This window comes from Oncorhynchus mykiss, chromosome 30 (genome assembly GCF_057628025.1).
Source record: "Oncorhynchus mykiss isolate SJ-2025 chromosome 30, ASM5762802v1, whole genome shotgun sequence".
NCBI lineage: Eukaryota > Metazoa > Chordata > Actinopteri > Salmoniformes > Salmonidae > Oncorhynchus > Oncorhynchus mykiss.
This window is the reverse complement of record NC_143051.1, coordinates 13,717,393-13,744,318: the sequence shown is the minus strand read 5'-3', so window position 1 is coordinate 13,744,318 and position 26,926 is coordinate 13,717,393. Positions and strand designations below refer to the sequence as shown.

Here is a 26,926-nt window from a genome sequence, read left to right as displayed (position 1 = left end):
AAGGGTTGAGTCTAAGGGGAAGGGTTGAGTCTAAGGGGAAGGGTTGAGTCTAAGGGGAAGGGTTGAGTCTAAGGGGAAGGGTTGAGTCTAAGAGGAAGGGTTGAGTCTAAGAGGAAGGGTTGAGTCTAAGAGGAAGGGTTGAGTCTAAGAGGAAGGGTTGAGTCTAAGAGGAAGGGTTGAGTCTAAGAGGAAGGGTTGAGTCTAAGAGGAAGGGTTGAGTCTAAGAGGAAGGGTTGAGTCTAAGAGGAAGGGTTGAGTCTAAGAGGAAGGGTTGAGTCTAAGAGGAAGGGTTGAGTCTAAGGGGAAGGGTTGAGTCTAAGAGGAAGGGTTGAGTCTAAGAGGAAGGGTTGAGTCTAAGAGGAAGGGTTGAGTCTAAGAGGAAGGGTTGAGTCTAAGGGGAAGGGTTGAGTCTAAGAGGAAAACTGTATTACACAGGTAGGATTTCAGACTGGATTGGACTGACCTGTCTGTCTGTCTGTCTGTCTGTCTGTCTGTCTGTCTGTCTGTCTGTCTGTCTGTCTGTCTGTCTGTCTGTCTGTCTGTCTGTCTGTCTGTCCGTCCGTCTCTCCTCTGGCAGGGTTTGGGTGGTGAGCCTGGACCCAAAGGACAGGTAAGAACATCACTGGGGTTACTCCCAATCACACTTCATTCATAGTAGATGGAAGCTAGTCGAAGCTAGTCAAAGCTAGTCGAAGATAGTCAAAATGAATCGAAGCTAGTCAAAGCTAATATAAGCAACTTGAAACTAGCTGAATCTATTCAAAGCTAGTGGAAGCCTGTTGAAGATAGTCACATTTAGTCAATGCTAGTTGAAGCTAGTTAAAGCTAGTTGAAGCCAGTCGAAGCTAGTTGATGCTATTTGAAGATAGTCAATGCTAGTAGAAGATAGTTGAAGCTAGTCTAAGCTATTGGAAACTAGTAGAATTTAGTTGAACCTACTCTGTTGTCACTTTGGGTCTCATCTACCACGCTTTCCTCCACAGCAAGGAGTGAGGGGAGAGACAGGGTTCAATGGCCCCACAGGAGACTCAGGCAAACCAGGAGACCAGGGACCAGGAGGACTGCCTGGGCCTCGCGGCCTCAATGGGGAGAGAGGAGTTCCAGGCATGCCAGGCATTGTGGGGGCAGCAGTGAGTCCTAAAAAGCTTTGACATAACAACACTGATTAGTGAGATAGTGGTATGATTACCCTCAATAGAGAATGCCAGTGACTGACTGACTGACTGACTGATTGATGATTGGTTGTTTTTTTCTTTCCTCTCCTCTACATTCCGTTCCTCCATCTTACATCTACTATCCTATCATCCATCTTTCCCTCTCTCTCCCTCTCCTTGATCCTCTACAGGGACGGGATGCATCAGACCAGCACATCATTGAGGTGGTTCTGAAGATGCTGCAAGGTAAGAGGTCACAACATTATAAATCTACTGAGTCTACTGTATCCAGGTAAAACATTGACTGTAGGTTATATACATCCTCTATCCTCCTCATCCAGAGCGTCTGGCGGCTGTAGCAGTGAGCGCTAAGCGTGCCGTACTGGGTGGAGCCGGTGTCATGGGTCCCCCTGGTCCTCCTGGACCCCCAGGAGCTCCTGGTGCTCAGGGCCCACACGGCCTTACCGGCGCCCGCGGCATCCCTGGCATGTTTGGAGCCTCCGGACAGATCGGCAACACTGGACTGAAAGGTAGAAACTTTCCAGATAAAAAGAGACACTGATCACTCAAAGAGTAATACAACAGATTAATACCACTGGCCCCTCTCCATGCCTCCATCTTTCTCTCTTTCAGGAAAGAGAGGAGCGAAGGGAGACAGAGGAGATCCTGGTAAACCACATGCTGGCCAGCCAGGACCCCCGGGAATAACAGGTGAGACCCCAGGAGCACCACACACACACACATACACACATACACACACATACACACACTCAGCAGTGACCGTCCTATACACACCTATCCAGTTGCTGTAAAGGTGTGGAGGTGGAGGTGCATGCGCGTACCGATAACCACAAAACTGTGGTTATACAGTATGTAGAAGCTGTGGTTATACTATATGTAAAGACTGTGGTTATACAGTATGTAGAAACCGTGGTTATACAGTATGTAGAGACTGTGGTTATACAGTATGTAGAGACTGTGGTTAAACAGTACGTAGAGACTGTGGTTATACAGTATGTAGAAGCTGTGGTTATACTATATGTAAAGACTGTGGTTATACAGTATGTAGAAACCGTGGTTATACAGTATGTAGAAGCTGTGGTTATACTATATGTAAAGACTGTGGTTATACAGTATGTAGAAACCGTGGTTATACAGTATGTAGAAGCTGTGGTTATACTATATGTAAAGACTGTGGTTATACAGTATGTAGAAGCTGTGGTTAAACAGTATGTAGAGACTGTGGTTATGCAGTATGTAGAAGCTGTGGTTATACAGTATGTAGAAACCAGACAACAAAGCTTAAATTAAGCCTCTTAAAATTGCTTAATCAATATGTCCTCAGCAACTGTAAGAGAGTGAGCAGTCAGTTATGTACAACAGCGAACCAATCAGTTGGTAAAGCTGCTTGGCTGCACAAATCCAACAAGCCATGGCTTCCCCCAGAGGAAAAGATCAGTAGCAACTTGGAGACGCAAACAAGAGTAATTAACACCTACATGATTTCCAGGAAAACAAAGTTAAAATACTCTCAATGCTCACCAAAACAAACAAACTGCTACAATCTGTTTTTTAAAAAGTAGATTCGCTCGAAAAGAAAGTAGTGGCTATTGTGTCAAACATGCATGTACAAGGTTTGCGCATGAACGAACAAGACAACAAAATGTGCCATTTGAAAAGTAGAAGTTGAATTGGACCAGCAAGAAAACAGAATGAGATGAAACAACATGAGAATATTGAATACATGAACAGGTGTGGAAGAAAATGCAAAGGATGGAATGAATCAGTGCCAACAAAGCCCTTAACAAGCTGCAAGAAACCAGTTGAAGGAGGAGACCCCCTGCACTGAGGACAAAGCAGGAAAAATATATAATCAGTGATGCCGAAGACCAGCTTATCGTAAATTGAAACAATATTCTTTCCCTCTCCCCCCCAATGCAATCTATACTCTACTTTCCCCAAGTAGATGTTCTTCTCTGTGAAGTAACGATAGAAGTAGCCAATGCCAACGGGCTAAAGGGACACTGACAGACAGTACAAAGGGGGAAATATAGCAAGTACTGTATGTCAATCACTGTTCTATGGATGTGTGGGTGTGGAAAAAATACCCAATTGTCATACTTGTGTAAAAGTAAAGATACCTTAACAAAAAAGGACTCAACTGAAAGTCACCCAGTAAAATACTACTTGAGTAAAAGTCTAAAAGTATTTGGTTTTAAATATACTTAAGTATCACAAGTAAATGTAATTGCTAAAATATACATAAAAGTAAAAGTATAAATAATTTCAAATTCCTTCTATTAAGCAAACCAGAGGACACCAGTTTTGTGTTTTATTAATTTACGGATAGCCAGGGGCACATTCCAACGCTCAGACATAATTTTAAAACAAATAATTTGTGTTTGGTAAGTCCGCCAGATCAGAGTCAGTCAAATTAATAAGAGTTCTGGCCAAAATAGGAGAGGATGTCAAGTCATTATTATTCCTTGATGGCCATTATGGTTAAGGCACAATGGTGGTTATTTGTGGGAGATTGACTCTGTCCGATGGATCAGGACGGGGGAGGTGGGAGGGCATCAGACACTTCCCTGAAGTATGTGTGGTGCCTCCACTCATCTCACTTCGGTCTCTCGGCGGACCCACTCTCCCCAAGTAGAGCCCCACCAGCCACTATACTCATTTAATTCCCAAGGTATTACAAACTGACCACAGTATTTACAGTGGAGCAAAAAAGCATTTAGTCAGTGGTATATTAGGGGTAGAGTAGGAGCTAAAAGCCCTAAAATGGCACAGTGCCTCAAAGTACAAATAAGTACTTGCTTTATGTTTCATGTGTGTTCTCTGTTAAATGTTTGCTCAGCCTAAATGTTCCTACATGTTCTCACGTTTCATTTATGTAATCTATACAATAACTATGTATTGATACTATGACTTCTCCATATGCATCGGATGTCAAATGCCCTCATACGACGTGTCTACTAAAAGGTATCTGGTTCTTCAATGACGGACAGAACAGACGAGGTTAACTTTGATTCTATACAAGGCTAACAAAATCCTAATGATTGCATGGAATGTGTAAAAAAAGCACAAGGTTCTTAAACATCTAAAGACATTGTCAGGCGATGTGGTTTTCCTGCAAGCTCTACACTTCAAAAAACGAGAAATGTAGTATTTAAAGAGAAGCTGGGTTAGAAAGGTCTATGCTGCCACCTACTGTAGTAACAGCAGAAGTCTATGCATCCTGGTAAACAAGAATGCACACTTTAATCCCAGCACACGGACCAAGAGGTACGTTTTCTAATTTTGAATGGTTCCTTACATGGGGAAAAATACACATGACTTTCATTGTATATCCCCCAGTGGCAAACCTAGTGTTTTTAGATAGAATTGAAGCTACAGTGCATTCGGAAAGTATTCAGACCTGTTGACTTTTTCCACATTTAGTTTCATTACAGCCTTATTCTAAAATTGATTAAATTACTTTTTTCTTCATCAATCTACACACAATGCCCTATAATGACAACGCCAAAAAATGTCTGCCACATTGAAGGTCCCCAAGAACACAGTTGCCTCCATCATTCTTAAATGGAAGAAATTTGGAACCACCAAGACTCTTCCTAGAGCTGACCGCCCAGACAAACTGGGCAATCGGGGGAGAAGGGCCTTGGTCAGGAAGGTGACCAAGAACCCGATTGTCACTCTGACAGAGCTCTAGAGTTCCTCTGTGGAGATGTGAGAACCTTCCAGAAGGACAACCATCCCTGCAGCACTCCACCAATCAGGCCTTTATGGTAGAGTGGCCAGATGGAAGCCAGTCCTCAGTAAAAGGCACATGACAGCCCACTTGGAGTTTGCAAAAAGGCACCTAAAGGACTCTAAGACCATGAGAAACAAGATTCTCTGATCTGATGAAACCAATATTGAGCTCTTTGGCCTGAATGCCAAGTGTCACGTCTGGAGGAAACCTGGCACCATCCCTACAGTGAAGCATGGTGGTGGCAGAATCATGCTGTGGGGATCTTTTTCAGCAGGAGGGACTTGGAGATGAGTCAGAATTGAGGGAAAGATGAACGGAGCAAAGTACAGATAGATCCTTGATGAAAAACTGCTCCAACGCGTTCAGGGGCTCAGACTGGGGTGAAGGTTCACCTTCCAACAGGACAACAACCGTAAGCACACAGCCAAGACAGCGCAGGAGTGGCTTCGGGACAAGTCTCTGAATGTCCTTGAGTGGCCAGCCAGAGCTCAGACTTGAACCCAATTGAACATCTCTGGAGAAACCTGAAAATAGCTGTGTGGCGACGCTCTCCATCCAACCTGGCAGACCCTTGAGAGGATCTGCAGAGAACAATGGGAGAAACTCCCCAAATACAGGTGTGTCAAGCTTGTAGCATCATACCCAAGAAGCCTCAAGGCTGTAATTGCTGCCAAAGGTGCTTCAACAAAGTACTGAGTAAAGGGTTATATTTCAATTTTTGTTTCACGTTTTTTTGCAAAACTTCCTGAAAACCTGTTTTTTCTTTGTCATTATTGGGGTATTGTGTGTAGATTAACAAAGGGAAAATTATTTATTCCATTTTAGAAAAAGGCTGTAATGTAACAAAATGTGGAAAAAGTCAAGAGGTCTGAATACTTTCTGAAAGCACCGTATCAAACCCAGACAGGAACTATTATTTTAGCAGGTGACCTGAATCAAGCATTCAGCCAATTAGACAGGCATAGCAATAAAAAAACAAATGGAAATTCAAGGAACTTCCAAAGAGGCTGAATATGTTAATTACTACAAATATTTTACAGGCACCTGGAGATTATTATCCCCGACTTCAAAAGACTACTCTCTTTTTTCTCAACGTTTGAAAAGCTCTTCAAGTTTTTTATTCCAAAAATGCTCACAACAATATACTGGGTACTAAAATCCATGATACAGTGATATCGGATCATTCTCCTGTATCGTGCTTAATTACACCAACAGAAAATGCACTTATAGTGAGAGAATAATTATGGTCAATGAACAGAGCGCATCTTTAATTCCCGAAATGTATTAAATACATAAAAAAAAACTTTACCATAACAAATGTAGACATACAACACAGAGAAATGCCGCCCCCCCCCCCGACATCATTTGGAATGCTTTTACGGAGTACATTAGGGGGAACGATAATCTCATACTCTGCAAAAGTTCAATCTGAGTTAGTAATTCATTTCTCTTAGAAAAAAAAATATATCTTAGAAAAAGCCCATAAAAAATCTTTACTAGGTAAAGAAGAAAATGACATTTCTGAACTTAAGCAGGAATATAATCTTTTACTTTTGAAGAGCCAACAACTACAGGTTAAACTCAGATAAAGCATACTGTTGCATAAAGCATAAATTGAAATCACACAGAAATAAATATTAGACACTGTTAAAACATTCGGGCGGAGAAATGCACCAGGGATGAACAGTTTACACATAGAATTGTATTTTATATTCTGGAACAAAGTAGTGCCCCTATTTCTTCCAATGAGACCAAACGTCATTCAATGCTATGCTTCCGAGTTCCATGTATCAAACTTTTATTTCAGTCATATTAAACCAGGAAAATGTGGAGAGTCCCCTGCAGATTACAGATCCATACATTTGATAAAGTGGGACAATAAAATAATAACACTCAAAAGCATAAAAATGGCAAAACTCTTACCAGACTTGATACATATTAATCAAACAGGGTTGATTCAAAATAGACACAAACAAACACAAGAACGTGTTTCAGAATAATACAAAACACACAAAAAGGATGTTGATTTGTCAATAATGGCTGTTGATGATGAAAAGGCTGTTGATGATGAAATGGCTGTTGATGATGAAAAGGCTGTTGATGATGAAATGGCTGTTGATGATGAAATGGCTGTTGATGATGAAAAGGCTGTTGATGATGAAAAGGCTGTTGATGATGAAAAGGCTGTTGATGATGAAATGGCTGTTGATGATGAAAAGGCTGTTGATGATGAAAAGGCTGTTGATGATGAAATGGCTGTTGATGATGAAAAGGCTGTTGATGATGAAAAGGCTGTTGATGATGAAATGGCTGTTGATGATGAAAAGGCTGTTGATGATGAAAAGGCTGTTGATGATGAAAAGGCTGTTGATGATGAAATGGCTGTTGATGATGAAATGGCTGTTGATGATGAAAAGGCTGTTGATGATGAAAAGGCTGTTGACCTTTCTATTTAGACCTTCGGAAGCATTCAACTTTCCAGCTAAAATAATACATTTAATACAAATATTATAAAAATATCATTAAGCAAAAATATGCACAAATAATACAGTACCTGATGAAATTGCTTTAAAAGGGGAAAAGGACAGGATGTCCTGTCTCCCCCTACTGGTTTCACTGGCAATTGAACTGCTGGCAGAAAGAATTTGACAGCACACAAACATAACAGGTATGAGTACTGATAAACATGAATAGAAATGAAACTGGTTTGACGACGATCTCCTGATATACTGTACCTGACTAATATTGAAACTCAATGCTGCCCTTGTTAAAAACCTTTTTGGGATACTCTAAAGTAAAACAATATAAAATGAAAGTGGGAAAAACTGAAATAATGGCAATAGGAAAAATAAATATAATAACTGATGATCTACAGCAATCCTTTAAGTGGACCAAAAAAATATAACATACCTATGATGCTTAATAAGTGACAAAAAACAACAAATATATAAAGATAACTTTATATCATCACTCAACAAAATTAATGCGCATCTAATTAACATGAACATTCTCCCATTAATGTTATAGGTAGAATAAACCTCTTTTAGAATGGCAAAGATTTTATTTTTAATTTCGGTAATATAATTTACCCCATTAAAGACATTCTTTAAAAAAGTATTCTCGGACATAAGATAACAGACTTCATATGGGAAAATAAAACTCGTAGAATAAATAGGGAAGTTTTAACCTTCCAGAAATGGAATTGTGTCAACTCGCCACCCAAGGCTTTTACTTGCGACATATGCACTAAAATGCACTAAACTGGAACAATGGGTACATAATGAAGATGTGTATGCTCATCCCTAGAATCTTTTCACCTGTTTGTTTTCAAAGGCTGGAGCTAAGAACATTAACAACTTCATAGTTAAGAACATTATAATAACATTAAAAAAAAATAAATGAATTCTACAATAACCAAAATATCTCCCTAAAAACACACCCCTATGGAACAATCCTTTGATAGCTTCACCGATAAATTGGCCCACATGGAAAACCAAAGGCATAGAAACTGTAAATGACAGAGTAAAGGAAATACAATTATTTCAATGACAGAATGAAAAACTGTTTTGGACTGATTTAATGTAGACATTTTCAAATACTATATTGGGCTCCCAAGTGGTGCATTGGTCTGAGGCACTGCATGTCAGTGCTAGTAGGCATAACTACAGACCTTGGTTATATCCCGGGCTGTAGCACAACCGGCAGTGATCAGGAGTCCCATAGGGCAGCGCACAGTTGTCCGGGTTAGTGGAGGGCTTGGCCGGGGTAGGCCGTCATTGTAAAATAAGAATTTGTTCTTAACTGACTAGCCTATATAAATGAATGTTAGATAAACTTTTTTAACTTAAACATTTTATATCAAAAATATCGACCTGAACACTTTTGGACATCAGAGAAATGTTGAGGAAATCCTGTTGGGGTCAGAAACAAATGCTCATATGATAGGTAAGATATACAACACCTTGCAGAGAGATTCTATCACAATGACAATCTGTTAGAAAAAATATAAACTATTGGAACCAAGGCTTAAAAATAATGGATATAGGCAACACTAGGCAGTGTTAGAACATAACGAACACAATTACAGTTAACAAAACTGTACTCTTAAATCCAGTATAAACTCATCTAAATGTATAGAATTTATTATACAAAAAACAAAATTAACAAATTCTACACTACAACTGCAGAGTCATGTCTTTAGTATAAAACGAACAACGTCTCAATAATTCATGCCTTCTGGGAGTGCTATAAAGTCCAAAAGTTCTGGGCAGAGTTAAAAAGCTGCGCTGGCAGTCTGAAGTTTTACAATGTACATTTACTTTTAATACGTCTATCTGCATATTTCATGACAAAGCATGCTTTATTATTTAAATATTGAAAAAAAATCTGGCTACAGACAGAAACATTTTTCAGTAATATGGGGCAGAGTCTTACAAGCATTAGAAACAGCAATGGGTGTTGATATGGTGGGAACATATGGGTCTGAGCAAATGTGATATTATGTTTGTGGAAATGTATGTATGTAAATGTTAAATTGTCTATTGTTTTTGTCCATGTATGTTTTAGTTTATTGTACAAAATAATTACAGAAAATATTACAATAAAAAGTGTATCAACTTACCTCAGGAAGTCATGGTGTCAAAGTAAAACTTTAAAACCCTTCCTCCTCAGGTCCCCCTGGTATTGACGGAGTGGCTCGAAACGGAAAGCCTGGAGAGCGAGGCCCCCAGGGCTCGGCAGGAGAGGCTGGCCGTCCTGGTAAGGCGGGCCCCACTGGTCTTCCAGGGTTCTGTGAGGCTGCAGCCTGCCTAGCTGCCTCGGCCTACACCTCCCCCAGACTACAGGACTCCGCCAGGGTCAAGGGCCCAGGAGTCTAACCTGAGACCTCTCCATCAAGAGCCCCACAACACCAGGGAGAAAGAGAGAGACAGAAGAGAGAAGCAGGGATAGAGGAGAGAGAGAGACAGAAGAGAGAGAAGCAGGGATAGAGGAGAGAGAGAGAGAGACAGAAGAGAGAGAAGCAGGGATAGAGGAGAGAGAGAGAGAGAGAGAGAGAGAGAGACAGAAGAGGGAGAAGCAGGGATAGAGGAGAGAGAGAGAGAGAGAGAGAGAAGAGAAAGAAGCAGGGATAGAGGAGAGAAAGAGAGAGACAGAAGAGAGAGAACTCTTCTTTATTGCATACCAACAAGAGCGAGGAGTTGGGGAAATACTATCATGACTGACATTGCCCCTCTGACTCCTAAACTGACGACCTTCAGTTGAACTGTTTGGAGACTGTTTGCAACATACACCATGCCCATCTACTTTAAATCACCCTGAGGACAGCCACTCACAGCCAATAACACCCCTCTGAAATTACAATCTCTGGTTCGGGATTGGCTTTTTTCAATGTCAGTCACATCCAACTGCCTCACCCCCAAACACAGAGGGAAATAGAATGATGCTGCGTTCAAAGCGACATCAGAATCATATCCAGTGACGTCATTGATAATGTCATCAGCAGCAGCCGTAGCCCCTGGACTGGGAGGACTAGAGATAGACTTTGTGTCTAATGATTGGTGCTTTTTTATTTTAGATACCGTGGTCACTTTAAATGCTATTGTTTAATACCTGAAATATGAATTTTTAAATATGTTTTGAAGCAGAAAAGGCAAGCATATGACCCACTCCACCCGCCACCAAACAACAAGTGGCTTACAAGTGTACACAAAAGTACCAATAAAAGATTAGGATCAAAATCCACGCTCCATACTGTACCTTTGTAAGATGTATTGCTAAAATCCTCGCCTATATGCTCGAGTGAAATAGTGAAATGCTCGAGTGAATTATCTCACATGTACATTGCCGCCCCGTTCTACCTTTGCCTCATTTTAGAAAACATGTTTTCTTTAGCCTTGATCTCTTCCTCTAGTTGACTGGCAACAGCACATCCTGATGGGTACTCCCATCTACTTCCCATAAGTCAGTGCTGTACAACTTTGTAAATGTTTGTCTTACTGCAATCAATCTTTCTATGCCACTGTCAACTAACTTCCACAGAGTCAATCAATGTCAACATTCTAATAACAACTAGGACATGTTATTTTCATTAACAGAAACTATTTATTGTTCTTTATATGATTCATCTGTAAAGACGTGTAATTTCTTTTTTTCCTCTGGTTGTTCAGGTCAACCAATTCCAAAACAATACAAAATAAAGTTTTGTAAAACCTGAATGTTCTTCCCTACCATGTGGGAACCGTTGGATCTCTGAATAGAAACAATTATTGTACTAAAATGACATGGTCATTATTCCAGTGGGTTTAGAGATGGGTTAACGGAAAGAGCCTAGACTTTCTCTGTCTTCTTGCCACACTCCAGTCCAGTCAGTGCTAGTAAGTTGGTTGCCAACTGTTTTCCAAGAAAATGCAAAACGTTAAGTGTTGAGGTGCATGTTGTCTGCCTAGACTAGAGAATAATGACATACCCCACATTATCCCAGTGGTAGGTATTCTGGTATAAGGCCTATAACGTGTAAAGTGTGGGTCAACACAGCCCAGTTCCAGTACCATGGCGTTCTTTAGTTGGACTGCTCTATCCTTTGCTGTTTATCCACCCCTATCCAACTGTGAGTAATACCAGCTCACGCTCTCAAAGCTGCGGAAGTCAAGCTTTTGTGAAAGCCTTCCACTTGAAAGATATTCTTCTTGGACTCATTCACATAATAGTCTCTTGCAGGTGGCTTGGAGTTTATACAATAACAGCTCTAGCAATCGGCTTACTTGAAAAGCAGAATAATATAAATACAGTGCTAGTTAATGTTTTATCCTTAGTATGCTTTCAATCAGAGAACCAAGGAAAGGCATTCCAAGGAAATGCACATTGATGGTATGGCAACACCACAGTGAACTAGTCACATTATATACTTGGATGTCTCTGATCTGTTGATCAACAACATGTCTGCTTTGCAAAATTTATTAGCTTTTTCAGAAAAGTTTCCATTAAAAAACAACATCTCTTTACACAGGATGGCTTAATAAAATGTACCGGTAACACAGAAACAATCAGATCTACTGAGAATAGCAGGGAAACAGCGCTGTTGTTTTAACAAGATGTTTGTAAAAGCTAGGAATGAAGAGTGGAGATATGTTATTGTTTGGGTATTTAGTATACCTAGGGTCAGTAGTTATTCCTGACCAGGAAACACTCTGGACAGGTCACATGTTCAGGAAAAAACTCCAATAACAACTCAGAACATCTATATGATTCTAAACCTGGTGATATCCATTACATAGGTAGCGGTTGGTGACACCCTGTCGTGTATATATGACAGGTCAAACTAAAAAACAACACAACATACAAGGCAGGAGACATACAGGTTGTACTCAGTTAGTAATGGATACAGGGAGAAGCTGGTTGGCACAGTGATGCCAGCGATGGTATGATTGAATATGGATGTTCAACTTTTTTCTCTTATGTTTGATAATGACATTGAAAACTCTTAGTGGTCATAAAGAATGTACTTCTGCTTAGGATCGCTAAATTATGGGAACTTTCCCAAAATTACCAAGCTTCCAGAAATTCTGTTCAGATTTTTTTTCAGATTTCCTGCGTATTCTGGGAATCTTTCAGCCAGGATTTCTGAAAATCCTAGGTACAACAGTGGTGTACTCGAGGAGCAAATCATCCCTTTCAAGTTCATCTGTTGTGAAAAATAAGTTTGGTAGTGTGGTAATAGATTGCTATATAACAAGAAAAGTGATTTTTGAGGCAGTTTCGAAAATGCTACCGTTGAACATGATGTCCTGTACTCTCTGACACGCATGAAAATACCTTCCAGAGCATAATAATACCACCATATATAAATCCAATCTGTTTTTATACAAAAGGCACAATTCCCTCATAAAAAACTTGTTTTACAGAACAAATTACTCCCTTTAAAACATATTAAAAAAAAACACTGGTAGTGGATACATGACGGTTGACCATAACAAACACACGGTAAGCCATGCTGACGCCAACTCCACAATACAAAAAGGTATAACAAGCCATTATATAAATATAAATATTTACAAAACAGGCACTCTGGGAAGGTGAACATTATGTTCTTCTCACACAAACAGGGAAGAGAAGGTGAGAAGGCCATTATATAGCATACAGATCTGTTAAAGCATCAGACATCATTCACGTGATGGTGTATATTCAAGCATAGAAATAACATAAACAACATAGCATGCATAAAGACTAAAGAACATTTGGAATGGGAGTGCCATGTCAGTTCTATTCATTCTGTTTCTATTGCTAGAGAGAAGCAAGATCAAAGCAGAACAGCAGAAAGCAGCTGTCTAATACTCCCAACGGGCACGTTTTATAATCAGAATGGAGAGGAGGGTGATAGTGATGATGAGGAAGAGTTTGCAGGTAGTTTTTTGAAGGCTGGATTTGCTCTTGCTGGTATTATCAAACTAAGCATGTATATCTTATAGAATGAACTTACAGCTAAAGTTGGGAAATTTTGAAGGAATGAACAGAACAGATAAGACAGAGAGTAGAGAGGCAGGATAGCGGTGTCCACATGATCTCCTTTATCAAAGCCACTTCAGCCAGTACTAAGTCTTCAGTTAGAAGAAGGTCCTACACATACAGATGTAGAATCTTAATTTGATCACGCTGTTGCAGGATGAACTTTCCTACAATGCAGGACATTTAAAATGTGTAGTGTATTTGGTGTTTAAAAAAGGCTTTGAATGTCTGTAATTTCCACTTAGAAATGTAATACTTGATTTTCCATTAGGAAAATGTATCAACCATGACAAAAACGTCCATTAATTATAATTTACATAATAATTAAAATTTCCTGTTGCTGCAGGATTGTTTTCCTGCTTCAGCAAACTGGCTCAAATTAAGATCCTACATCTGTATATATTTTCTACACAGGCGGTGAGGTGGACAGCTAACTGGCAAACACTTTGATGAATTAGGGATGGATGAAGAGGACCACATACACTATGGGTGCCTCAGTATTCACTTGTTTTCCTGGGATGATTTCTGTTGATTGACTGGTCTTTTGTTTTCTCTTCTCTCTCTCTTCACCCCTCCACTTCTGTCTCTAGTGCCTTCTGGTCTTTGGGTTGGTTTCTTCTATCTCTCCATCTTCTCTGTGTCTCCTCTCCTCCTCTCCTCTTCAATAATCTCTCTCTCTCTCTAGTAGGGGCCCTTGACGGGAGGGCCCTTAGGGTTCCACTCTATTGGTTGGCTCATACAGTCGGAGGGGTTACACCGGCCCTCCCTGCCCTTCTGGCCCGGCTGTCCAGGGGTTCCTGAGACTCCAGGGATCCCCTGCTGACCCACGGGGCCGCTGGGGCCCATCTTGCCATAGCCTGGGGGGCCCGGGACACCTGTGGCGGGGGGGATGAAGGAACAGAGAACATCATTGAAGCACTGGATACACAGTGACTATAAAAGAGCAGAGCAGTTGAAAGAACTAACTTAATGAAGCTTTGGCAGGATAGTGAAGAGTTAAACATTTCAACAGGCTGATGTGGCGTCTCACCTGGTGCTCCTGGGGGTCCACTGTCACCCATCTCCCCTACACCCTTGTCACCTTTCTCTCCCTTCAGACCTCGTGGACCTGCAGACACGACAGAGGACATCACTTGAGAGAGGAGCTAACCTTTATGTTACGCTAAGCTGACATCACTTGTATTAACTGTTTATGATCTTCTATGTATTTATCATGACCATGGTATTCAGGAGTTACGACAAAAGGAATCAAGTGAATTCTAGACTCACCCTGTGGTCCCAGGACTCCTTGGCGGCCCTCTCTGCCTATCTGTCCTGGCTGACCCGGGGCCCCTGGAGACCCATTTCTACCTGGGTTACCATCCTTCCCTGGGGGGCCAGGACGTCCGGGGGACGATACTTCTTGTGGCTGCTGCATACGAGACATGAAATAGGCCATCCTCTCTGTAGGGGGATACAGTACAACTCCAGTTGATAAACCACCTAATATTCAATAAAGCTGTTTCCTTTCTCTGCCACTGCTCAATTAGGAAATACGGGCAGATATAAAGTATTGGTGATAAACTTAAACTAAAATAAGACCATGTTCTCACCATCAAATATCTTGATGACCTGCTGGCGAATGAAGTCCTTGATGTTGTCATAGTTGACCACAGGCTGTGGATTAGTGAGAGAGAGAGAAAGAGAGACATAAGAGAAGACCTAACCACCACTTTTGGGTTTTAGTCTTTTGACCAAACTGTTGGTTTTGTGTTCCATTAGACATTGTGGAACAAACACGAACATAACTAGTAATCAATTCATAATCAAGGCAATTCACCTTAGTAGCTAAGGTCTCACCTCGTTGCCTGGTATTCCTGGAGGTCCAGTGGACCCTGAAGGTCCTGGTGAGCCCGGGGTGCCCCTCTCTCCCCTGGGTCCCACTGGGCCCATCACTGGGGTATCAGCTTTGGAGGAGTACCCCCCTCCACCAGGGGGTCCGGGGCGACCTCGCTCCCCTGGGGTACCCCTCTGACCTGGGGCACCTGGCTCACCCTGAGAAAGAGAGAGGGAGAGTGAGTCAGAAAAGAGGAGCGAAGAAGAGAGAAGAGGGGTGAGAGGTAGTGAGTTAGTTAGACATCCAATCACTGAAGAGTACTGTTCGACCACCGACAGCAGTGTTTTACATTGAAGATTGAAAAGACAAACTCCTGCTCAATGACACTCTTGTATCTTCCACAAAGGAGATGATTGTGGACTACAGGAACATGAGGACAAAGCACACCCCCATTCTAATCGACGGGGCTGTAGTGGAAGAGCTGGAAGAGCTTCAAGTTCTTTGGTGTCCACATCAGCAACAAACTAACATGGTCCAAGCACACCAAGACAGTCTTGAAGAGGGCACGACAAAACCTATTCCCCCTCAGGGGACTGAAAAGATTTGGCATGGGTCCTCAGATCCTCAAAAGGTTATTCAGCTGCACCATCGAGAGCATCCTGACTGGTTGCATCACCGCCTGGTATGGCAACTGCTCGGCCTCCGACAACAAGGCACTACAGAGGGTAGTGCGAACAGCCCAGTACATCACTGGGGCCAAGCTTCCTGCCATCCAGGACCTCTATACCAGGCGGTGTCAGAGGAAGGCCCTACAAATTATCAAAGACTCCAGCCACCCTAGTCATAGACTGTTCTTTCTGCTACCGCACGGTAAGCGGTACCGAAGCGCCAAGACTAGGTCCAAGAAGCTTCTAAACAGCTTCTACCCCCAAGCCATAAGACTCCTGAACAGCTAATCAAAGGGCTACCCCAGACAATTTGCAGTGCCCGCACATGGACTCTGTACCGGTACCCCTCTGTATATAGTCTCGCTTTTTTACTTTACTGCTGCTCGTCAATTACTTAATACTTTTATCTCTTACTCTTATCCATATTTTTTTTGAAACTGCATTGTTGGTTAGGGGCCCGTATGTAAGCATTTCACTGTTGTATTTCGCGCATGTGACTAATACAATTGGATTTGAACCTATTCCTGTCAGACCCTTGAAGGAGAGTCAACAAGGGGGCAATGTCCACTTTAGATTGTAATCAGGCCCGACCCAGCCTCCAGCGTATTCCTTCCTTCTACACAATAAAAACACACCGGATCGTATCCCAAATGGCACCCTATTCCCGATGTAGTGCACTACTTTTGACCGGGGCCCAAAGGGAATAGGGTGCAGTGTGGGATGAACAGCCTCCCAGACTCAGTAAACACACTCTGTATGGAGCCTAGCCAACACACTGTAAACAACATCCCGAGACAGACGTGTGTGATTTATGTGAAACAAAGCTGGCCATTATGGAGGGCTAGCGTTTACATGTCACCACCGGACACTGGAGCCGACTGATGAAATAGAGAGCAGAAGAAGAGGAAGAAGAAGAAGAGATTATCCTCTGTAATCTGTACTACTATAGTTAAAAGCCATGACAAAGCCTTCCTGCCACAATGACAAATCACCTCATCTCATGTCTCCGCTCCCACAGTAAATAGCATTATCCAGGGGATAGAGAATAACTATATTGGTTACTGCACTGTATCTGGTGTAGAGGACTACAGTTACTGTATCTAGTGTAGAGGACTACAGTTACTGTATCTAGTGTAGAGGACTACAGTTACTGTATCTAGTGTAGAGGACTACAGTTACTGTATCTAGTGTAGAGGACTACAGTTACTGTATCTAGTGTTGAGGACTACAGTTACAGTACTGTATCTAGTGTAGAGGACTACAGTTACTGTATCTAGTGTAGAGGACTACAGTTACTGTATCTAGTGTAGAGGACTACAGTTACTGTATCTAGTGTAGAGGACTACAGTTACTGTATCTAGTGTAGAGGACTACAGTTACTGTACTGTATCTAGTGTAGAGGACTACAGTTACTGTATCTGGTGTAGAGGACTACAGTTACTGTATCTAGTGTAGAGGACTACAGTTACTGTATCTAGTGTAGAGGACTATAGTTACTGTACTGTATCTAGTGTAGAGGACTACAGTTACTGTATCTAGTGTAGAGGACTACAGTTACTGTATCTAATGTAGAGGACTACAGTTACTGTATCTAGTGTAGAGGACTACAGTTACTGTATCTAGTGTAGAGGACTACAGTTACTGTATCTAGTGTAGAGGACTACAGTTACTGTATCTAGTGTAGAGGACTACAGTTACTGTATCTAGTGTAGAGGACTACAGTTACTGTATCTAGTGTAGAGGACTACAGTTACTGTACTGTATCTAGTGTAGAGGACTACAGTTACTGTACTGTATCTAGTGTAGAGGACTTCAGTTACTGTATCTAGTGTAGAGGACTACAGTTACTGTACTGTATCTAGTGTAGAGGACTACAGTTACTGTACTGTATCTAGTGTAGAGGACTACAGTTACTGTATCTAGTGTAGAGGACTACAGTTACTGTATCTAGTGTAGCGGACTACAGTTACAGTACTGTATCTAGTGTAGAGGACTACAGTTACTGTATCTGGTGTAGAGGACTACAGTTACTGTATCTAGTGTAGAGGACTACAGTTACTGTATCTAGTGTAGAGGACTACAGTTACTGTATCTAGTGTAGAGGACTACAGTTACTGTATCTAGTGTAGAGGACTACAGTTACTGTATCTAGTGTAGAGGACTACAGTTACTGTATCTAGTGTAGAGGACTACAGTTACTGTATCTAATGTAGAGGACTACAGTTACTGTATCTAGTATAGAGGACTACAGTTACTGTATCTAGTGTAGAGGACTACAGTTACTGTATCTAGTGTAGAGGACTACAGTTACTGTATCTAGTGTAGAGGACTACAGTTACTGTATCTAATGTAGAGGACTACAGTTACTGTATCTAGTGTAGAGGACTACAGTTACAGTATCTAGTGTAGCGGACTACAGTTACAGTACTGTATCTAGTGTAGCGGACTACAGTTACTGTACTGTATCTAGTGTAGAGGACTACAGTCACTGTATCTAGTGTAGAGGACTACAGTTACTGTATCTAATGTAGAGGACTACAGTTACTGTATCTAGTGTAGAGGACTACAGTTACAGTACTGTATCTAGTGTAGAGGACTACAGTTACTGTATCTGGTGTAGAGGACTACAGTTACTGTATCTAGTGTAGAGGACTACAGTTACTGTATCTAGTGTAGAGGACTACAGTTACTGTATCTAGTGTAGAGGACTACAGTTACTGTATCTAGTGTAGAGGACTACAGTTACTGTATCTAGTGTAGAGGACTACAGTTACTGTATCTAGTGTAGAGGACTACAGTTACTGTATCTAATGTAGAGGACTACAGTTACTGTATCTAGTGTAGAGGACTACAGTTACTGTATCTAGTGTAGAGGACTACAGTTACTGTATCTAGTGTAGAGGACTACAGTTACTGTATCTAGTGTAGAGGACTACAGTTACTGTATCTAATGTAGAGGACTACAGTTACTGTATCTAGTGTAGAGGACTACAGTTACAGTATCTAGTGTAGCGGACTACAGTTACAGTACTGTATCTAGTGTAGCGGACTACAGTTACTGTATTGTATCTAGTGTAGAGGACTACAGTCACTGTATCTAGTGTAGAGGACTACAGTTACTGTATCTAATGTAGAGGACTACAGTTACTGTATCTAGTGTAGAGGACTACAGTTACAGTACTGTATCTAGTGTAGAGGACTACAGTTACTGTATCTAGTGTAGAGGACTACAGTTACTGTATCTAATGTAGAGGACTACAGTTACAGTATCTAGTGTAGCGGACTACAGTTACTGTACTGTATCTAGTGTAGAGGACTACAGTTACTGTATCTAGTGTAGAGGACTACAGTTACTGTATCTAATGTAGAGGACTACAGTTACTGTATCTAGTGTAGCGGACGACAGTTACTGTACTGTATCTAGTGTAGAGGACTACAGTTACAGTATCTAGTGTAGAGGACTACAGTTACAGTATCTAGTGTAGCGGACTACAGTTACTGTACTGTATCTGGTGTAGAGGACTACAGTTACTGTATCTAGTGTAGAGGACTACAGTTACTGTACTGTATCTAGTGTAGAGGACTACAGTTACTGTATCTAGTGTAGAGGACTACAGTTACTGTAATGTATCTCGTGTAGAGGACTACAGTCACTGTATCTAGTGTAGAGGACTACAGTTACTGTACTGTATCTGGTGTAGAGGACTACAGTTACTGTATCTAGTGTAGAGGACTACAGTTACTGTACTGTATCTAGTGTAGAGGACTACAGTTACTGTATCTAGTGTAGAGGACTACAGTTACTGTATCTAATGTAGAGGACTACAGTTACTGTATCTAGTGTAGAGGACTACAGTTACCGTATCTAGTGTAGAGGACTACAGTTACTTCACTGTATCTGGTGTAGAGGACTACAGTTACTGTACTGTATCTAGTGTAGAGGACTACAGTTACTGTATCTAGTGTAGAGGACTACAGTTACCGTATCTAGTGTAGAGGACTACAGTTACTTCACTGTATCTGGTGTAGAGGACTACAGTTACTGTATCTAGTGTAGAGGACTACAGTTACCGTATCTAGTGTAGAGGACTACAGTTACTTCACTGTATCTAGTGTAGAGGACTACAGTTACTGTACTGTATCTAGTGTAGAGGACTACAGTTACTGTACTGTATCTAGTGTAGATGACTACAGTTACTGTACTGTATCTGGTGTAGAGGACTACAGTTACTGTATCTGGTGTAGAGGACTACAGTTACTGTATCTAATGTAGAGGACTACAGTTACTGTATCTAGTGTAGAGGACTACAGTTACCGTATCTAGTGTAGAGGACTACAGTTACTTCACTGTATCTGGTGTAGAGGACTACAGTTACTGTACTGTATCTAGTGTAGAGGACTACAGTTACTGTATCTAGTGTAGAGGACAACAGTTACTGTATCTAGTGTAGAGGACTACAGTTACTGTACTGTATCTAGTGTAGAGGACTACAGTTACTGTATCTAGTGTAGAGGACTACAGTTACTGTACTGTATCTAGTGTAGAGGACTACAGTTACTGTACTGTATCTAGTGTAGAGGACTACAGTTACTGTATCTAGTGTAGAGGACTACAGTTACTGTATCTAGCGTAGAGGACAACAGTTACTGTATCTAGTGTAGAGGACTACAGTTACTGTACTGTATCTAGTGTAGAGGACTATAGTTACTGTACTGTATCTAGTGTAGAGGACTACAGTTACTGTATCTAGTGTAGATGACTACAGTTACTGTACTGTATCTAGTGTAGAGGACTACAGTTACTGTATCTAGTGTAGAGGACTACAGTTACTGTATCTAGCGTAGAGGACAACAGTTACTGTATCTAGTGTAGAGGACTACAGTTACTGTACTGTATCTAGTGTAGAGGACTACAGTTACTGTATCTAGTGTGGAGGAATACAGTTATTGTATCTAGTGTAGAGGACTACAGTTACTGTATCTAGTGTAGATGACTACAGTTACTGTACTGTATCTAGTGTAGAGGACTACAGTTACTGTATCTAGTGTGGAGGAATACAGTTATTGTATCTAGTGTAGATGACTACAGTTACTGTACTGTATCTAGTGTAGAGGACTACAGTTACTGTATCTAGTGTAGATGACTACAGTTACTGTACTGTATCTAGTGTAGAGGACTACAGTTACTGTATCTAGTGTAGAGGACTACAGTTACTGTATCTAGTGTAGAGGACAACAGTTACTGTATCTAGTATAGAGGACTACAGTTACTGTACTGTATCTAGTGTAGAGGACTACAGTTACTGTACTGTATCTAGTGTAGAGGACTACAGTTACTGTATCTAGGGTAGAGGACTACAGTTATTGTATCTATTGTAGAGGACTACAGTTACTGTACTGTATCTAGTGTAGAGGACTACAGTTACTGTATCTAGTGTAGAGGACTACAGTTACTGTACTGTATCTAGTGTAGAGGACTACAGTTACTGTACTGTATCTAGTGTAGAGGACTACAGTTACTGTACTGTATCTAGTGTAGAGGACTACAGTTACTGTATCTAGGGTAGAGGACTACAGTTATTGTATCTATTGTAGAGGACTACAGTTACTGTACTGTATCTAGTGTAGAGGACTACAGTTACTGTATCTAGTGTAGAGGACTACAGTTACTGTACTGTATCTAGTGTAGAGGACTACAGTTACTGTACTGTATCTAGTGTAGAGGACTACAGTTACTGTACTGTATCTAGTGTAGAGGACTTCAGTTACTGTATCTAGTGTAGAGGACTACAGTTACTGTATCTAGTGTAGAGGACTACAGTTACTGTATCTAGTGTAGAGGACTACAGTTACTGTACTGTATCTAGTGTATAGGACTACAGTTACTGTATCTGGTGTAGAGGACTACAGTTACTGTATCTAGTGTAGAGGACTACAGTTACTGTATCTAGTGTAGAGGACTACAGTTACTGTATCTAGTGTAGAGGACTACAGTTACTGTATCTAGTGTAGAGGACTACAGTTACTGTACTGTATCTAGTGTAGAGGACTACAGTTACTGTATCTAGTGTAGAGGACTACAGTTACTGTATCTAGTGTAGAGGACTACAGTTACTGTATCTAGTGTATAGGACTACAGTTACTGTATCTGGTGTAGAGGACTACAGTTACTGTATCTAGTGTAGAGGACTACAGTTACTGTATCTAGTGTAGAGGACTACAGTTACTGTATCTAGTGTAGAGGACTACAGTTACTGTACTGTATCTAGTGTAGAGGACTACAGTTACTGTACTGTATCTAGTGTAGAGGACTACAGTTACTGTATCTAGTGTAGAGGACTACAGTTACTGTACTGTATCTAGTGTAGAGGACTACAGTTACTGTACTGTATCTGGTGTAGAGGACTACAGTTACTGTATCTAGTGTAGAGGACTACAGTTACTGTATCTAGTGTAGAGGACTACAGTTACTGTACTGTATCTGGTGTAGAGGACTACAGTTACTGTATCTAGTGTAGAGGACTACAGTTACTGTACTGTATCTAGTGTTTAGGACTACAGTTACTGTATCTAGTGTATAGGACTACAGTTACTCTATCTGGTGTAGAGGACTACAGTTACTGTATCTAGTGTAGAGGACTACAGTTACTGTACTGTATCTAGTGTAGAGGACTACAGTTACTGTATCTAGTGTAGAGGACTACAGTTACTGTATCTAGTGTAGAGGACTACAGTTACTGTACTGTATCTAGTGTAGAGGACTACAGTTACTGTATCTAGGGTAGAGGACTACAGTTACTGTATCTAGTGTTGAGGACTACAGTTACTGTACTGTATCTAGTGTAGAGGACTACAGTTACTGTATCTAGTGTTGAGGACTACAGTTACTGTACTGTATCTAGTGTAGAGGACTACAGTTACTGTATCTAGTGTAGAGGATTTCAGTGTAGAGAGACAGGAGGGCTAAGTTAGTAAAATGAGGTATTGCCAGGGAAAGTAGGGTATTTGAGGTGAATGTGGACAACCATGCCAAAAGGAGCTTCATCAAGTGATGGATACGTCCCAAATGGCAACCTATCCACTTTATAGTGCACTACTTTTAAACAGGGCCCATACGGCTCTGGTTAATGGTAGTGCACTATATAGGGAATGGGTGCTATTTGGGACACAACTGATGTCTGATGTCGGAGTTCAGGGAGTTTGCTGAATAAGCCAGAAATAACAGAGAGTGCTCAGAACAGGATCCTGGCCAGGACTACAGCCCTCAGCCCATGGACTACCCTCCCATAATACCCTTTAGTAGTGGAGGCCATATCTGAGGTAACCAGCCCACATGAATAATTACTATAGTTAACTATGGTATAAATATTGCAGTATTACTATAGTTTAGTATGGTATAAATATTGTAGTATTACTGTAGTTTAGTATGGTATAAATATTGTAGTATTACTGTAGTTTAGTATGGTATACATATTGTAGTATTACTATAGTTTAGTATGGTATAAATATTGTAGTATTACTGTAGTTTAGTATGGTATAAATATTGTAGTATTACTGTAGTTTAGTATGGTATACATATTGTAGTATTACTATAGTTTAGTATGGTATAAATATTGTAGTATTACTATAGTTTAGTTGTCACGCCCTGACCATAGAAAGCTGTTTATTCTCTATGTTGGTTGGGACGTGATAGTGACTAGGGTGGGTCATCTAGGTGAATTGTATTTCTATGGTGGCCTGATATGATTCCCAATCAGAGGCAGCTGTTTATCGTTGTTTCTGATTGGGGATCGTATTTATGTAGCCGTTTTCCCCATTGTGAGTTGTGAGATCTTGTCTACAGTTAGTTGCCTGTGTGCACACCAGTAGCTTCACGTTTCGTTTGGTATTTAGTTGTTTTTGTTCGTTGTTCATTTAATAAAGTAATATGTACACCTATCACACTACACCTTGGTCCACTCATTACGACGATCGTGACAGAAGATCCCACCAACAACGGACAAAGCAGCGTGCCCTGGAGGTAATGGCATCCTGGTCTGTGGAGGAGATTAGGGAGAGAACATCCTGGACTTGGGACGACATAATAGCAGGAGAGAGGAGCCTGCCATGGAGGCAGACGGAAGCAGTGAAGGAGGGACAGCGACGAAGTCGGGGAGGTAGGCCACATGGAGCAGTCGGCGGAGCCGAGGCGTGAACCAGAGCCAGTCTGGGAGAAGGAGAGTTGTTAAGTTGGTGGAGGATGCACGGATTTGGAATAAAGGAAAGTTTTCAGTTTGGTGCCACCTGAGTCAGCTCCCCGTACTCATTCTGAGAAGTGTGTTAAAATTCCGGAATAGTTGATGCCGGCTATACACACCAGGTCTCCAGTGCATCTTCACAACACAGTGCGTCCTGTGCCAACTCCTCGCACTCTCCCTCAAGTGCGCCTCCACAGTCCAGTACGGCCTGTGCCTCTTCCCCGCACTCGCCCTGAGGTGCGTGTCATCAACCCGGTGCCACCTGTACCGGTCCCACGCATCAGGCCTCCAGTGCGCCTCCACAGTCCAGAGCTTCTGGCGACAGTTCCCAGTCCAGAGCTTCTGGCGACAGCTCCCAGTCCAGAGCTTCCGGCGACAGTTCCTAGTCCGGAGCTTCCGGCGACAGTTCCCAATCCAGAGCTTCCGGAGACAGTTCCCAGTCCGGAGCTCCCGGCGACAGTTCCCAGTCCAGAGCTTCCGGAGACAGTTCCCAGTCCAGAGCTTCCGGCGAGAGTTCCCAGTCCGGAGCTCCCGGCGACAGTTCCCAGTCCAGAGCTTCCGGAGACAGTTCCCAGTCCAGAGCTTCCGGCGAGAGTTCCCAGTCCGGAGCTCCCGGCGACAGTTCCCAGTCCGGAGCTTCCGGCGAAAGTTCCCAGTCCAAAGCCTTCAGCCGGGGTTCTCAGTCCAGAGCCTCCTGCGATGATCTACGGTCCGCAGCATCCGGCGACGATCCACGGTCTGGTGCCTACGACGACGACCCACGGTCCGGAGCTTCCGGCGATGATCCCCGCACCAGAGCCGCCATGGAGGATGATGTATCTGCGAGCTGAGTGGGTACTTCGCCCCGCACCACCCGACAGTAGATGCCCACCCGGACCCTTTTGGGGGGGGGGTACTGTCACGCTCTGACCATAGAAAGCTGTTTATTCTCTATGTTGGTTGGAGCGTGATAGTGACTAGGGTGGGTCATCTAGGTGAATTGTATTTCTATGGTGGCCTGATATGGTTCCCAATCAGAGGCAGCTGTTTATCGTTGTCTCTGATTGGGGATCATATTTAGGAAGCCATTATCCCCCTTGTGAGTTATGGGATATTTTCTACAGTGCCTGTGTACACACCAGTAGCTTCACATTTCGTTTGTACTTGTTTGTTTTTGTTTGATTGAATTTCGATTTATTAAAAATATGTGGAACTCTACGCACGCTGCACCTTGGTCTACTCCTTTCGACAATCGCGACATTAGTATGGTATAAATATTGTAGTAGTACTATAGTTAAGTATGGTATAAATATTGTAGTCTTACTATAGTTAAGTATGGTATAAATATTTGTAGTCTTGCTATAGTCCAGTATGGTATAAATATTGTACTATTACTATAGTTAAAAAACTGCAGCATTTTTGCATACTTTAACATATGGTTGTTTTTTACTGTAGCGTTTTTGCAGATATTAGTATTTACAGTTTACTATAGTATTCCTCGCATACACACGCACACGCATGCACACACACAGCAGTGACTCTTACCTTTGTACCACATTGTCCATTGTCTCCAGGCAGACCAGGTGCTCCCTGTGAACGCAGATTAGTGAGATAAAGAGGCTGTATACTCACAACACAGCTAGCTACATGTACATGAAAAGCTTTAAACCATATTTACTGGAAGGCTCAGAATGCATGTTTCTGTAATGATGACAAACACCACATCAGAATAATTACTCACGTCTTTACCAGTTGCTCCATCACTGCCTGGTTCTCCCTGAGACACAGAAGGACAGAGAGAGAAGAGGGGAATATAAGGAATATGTTGCACCAAGACATCTCCATGACATGATTATCTATCCTGTTCTATATCTGCAGTATATGTGTTAAAACAATAGGAGCGTGTGTACTGACCTGCATTCCAGGATGACCAGGGGGTCCGGCTGGCCCAACCATCCCTGGTAGCCCTCTGTCTCCTGCCTGGCCCTTCTCACCTTGTATACTCTAGAGAGAGAGAGAAGAGAGAAGAAAGAGAGGGGGAGAGAGGAGAGAGAGACAGAGAAGAGAGAGTGGAGAGAGAGAGGAGAGAGAGAGAGAGAGAGAGAAAAGAGCAAGAGAAGAGAGTGTGTGAGAGAGACAGAGAGACAGAAGAGAGAGCAGAGAGAGGAGAAATAGAGAGAAAAAAGAGAGACAAATAACAGAGAGACAGTGTGATGAGTAACCTTATCTGAGAAAGAACACTTCCAGAACACAACGCTAACAGTCCATGTAATCATGCAGATAAACCAGGGTTTGATGCAGATGCTATGTGTTCCTTTTAAATTAGAATAAAAGAGACATATTGATGGTGATAATATTTCCTCTCACCACTCCAGCTGGGCCTGCTGGGCCTGGGGGTCCCGCTGCTCCTGCAGTGCCCTACCAAAACAACGTACTGCTGTTAGCAACATATACACATTCAAACCTTATTAACGAACACACTGAATACAACAATGCAAACCTTATTAACAAACACACTGAATACAACAACACAAACCTTACTAACGAACACACTGAATACAACAACACAAACCTTACTAATGAACACGCTGAATACAACAATACAAACCTTATTAACGAACACACTGAATACAACAATACAAACCTTATTAACAAACACACTGAATACAACAACACAAACCTTACTAACGAACACACTGAATACAACAATACAAACCTTATTAACAAACACACTGAATACAACAACACAAACCTTACTAATGAACACACTGAATACAACAATACAAACCTTATTAACAAACACACTGAATACA

General features: G+C 41.7%; 2 protein-coding genes across 9 annotated transcripts in view; one reads left to right on the top strand and one right to left on the bottom strand.

The window, feature by feature from the left end:
* LOC110489382 (uncharacterized) overlaps positions 1-11,126 on the top strand; it is a 37,801-nt gene extending 26,675 nt beyond the window's left edge. Inside the window, exons 27-32 of the mRNA XM_036971048.2 lie at positions 578-610; positions 984-1,130; positions 1,346-1,400; positions 1,496-1,684; positions 1,788-1,865; positions 9,583-11,126. Coding sequence (XP_036826943.2) covers positions 578-610; positions 984-1,130; positions 1,346-1,400; positions 1,496-1,684; positions 1,788-1,865; positions 9,583-9,788 — 708 coding nt within the window. The 3' untranslated portion in view covers positions 9,789-11,126. The remainder of the gene's footprint in view (positions 1-577; positions 611-983; positions 1,131-1,345; positions 1,401-1,495; positions 1,685-1,787; positions 1,866-9,582) is intronic.
* Positions 11,127-11,849: 723 nt separating this feature from the next.
* LOC110487940 (uncharacterized) overlaps positions 11,850-26,926 on the bottom strand; it is a 145,383-nt gene continuing 130,306 nt past the window's right edge. For all 8 annotated transcript variants that reach the window (XM_090227567.1, XM_090227570.1, XM_036971044.2 and 5 more), the window contains 9 exons: positions 26,481-26,531; positions 26,028-26,117; positions 25,855-25,890; positions 25,659-25,703; positions 15,253-15,447; positions 15,006-15,069; positions 14,683-14,856; positions 14,444-14,521; positions 11,850-14,288 (listed from right to left, as the gene is read on the bottom strand). In XM_090227567.1, the coding sequence (XP_090083693.1) occupies positions 14,095-14,288; positions 14,444-14,521; positions 14,683-14,856; positions 15,006-15,069; positions 15,253-15,447; positions 25,659-25,703; positions 25,855-25,890; positions 26,028-26,117; positions 26,481-26,531 (927 nt within the window). In that variant the 3' untranslated portion in view covers positions 11,850-14,094. The remainder of the gene's footprint in view (positions 14,289-14,443; positions 14,522-14,682; positions 14,857-15,005; positions 15,070-15,252; positions 15,448-25,658; positions 25,704-25,854; positions 25,891-26,027; positions 26,118-26,480; positions 26,532-26,926) is intronic.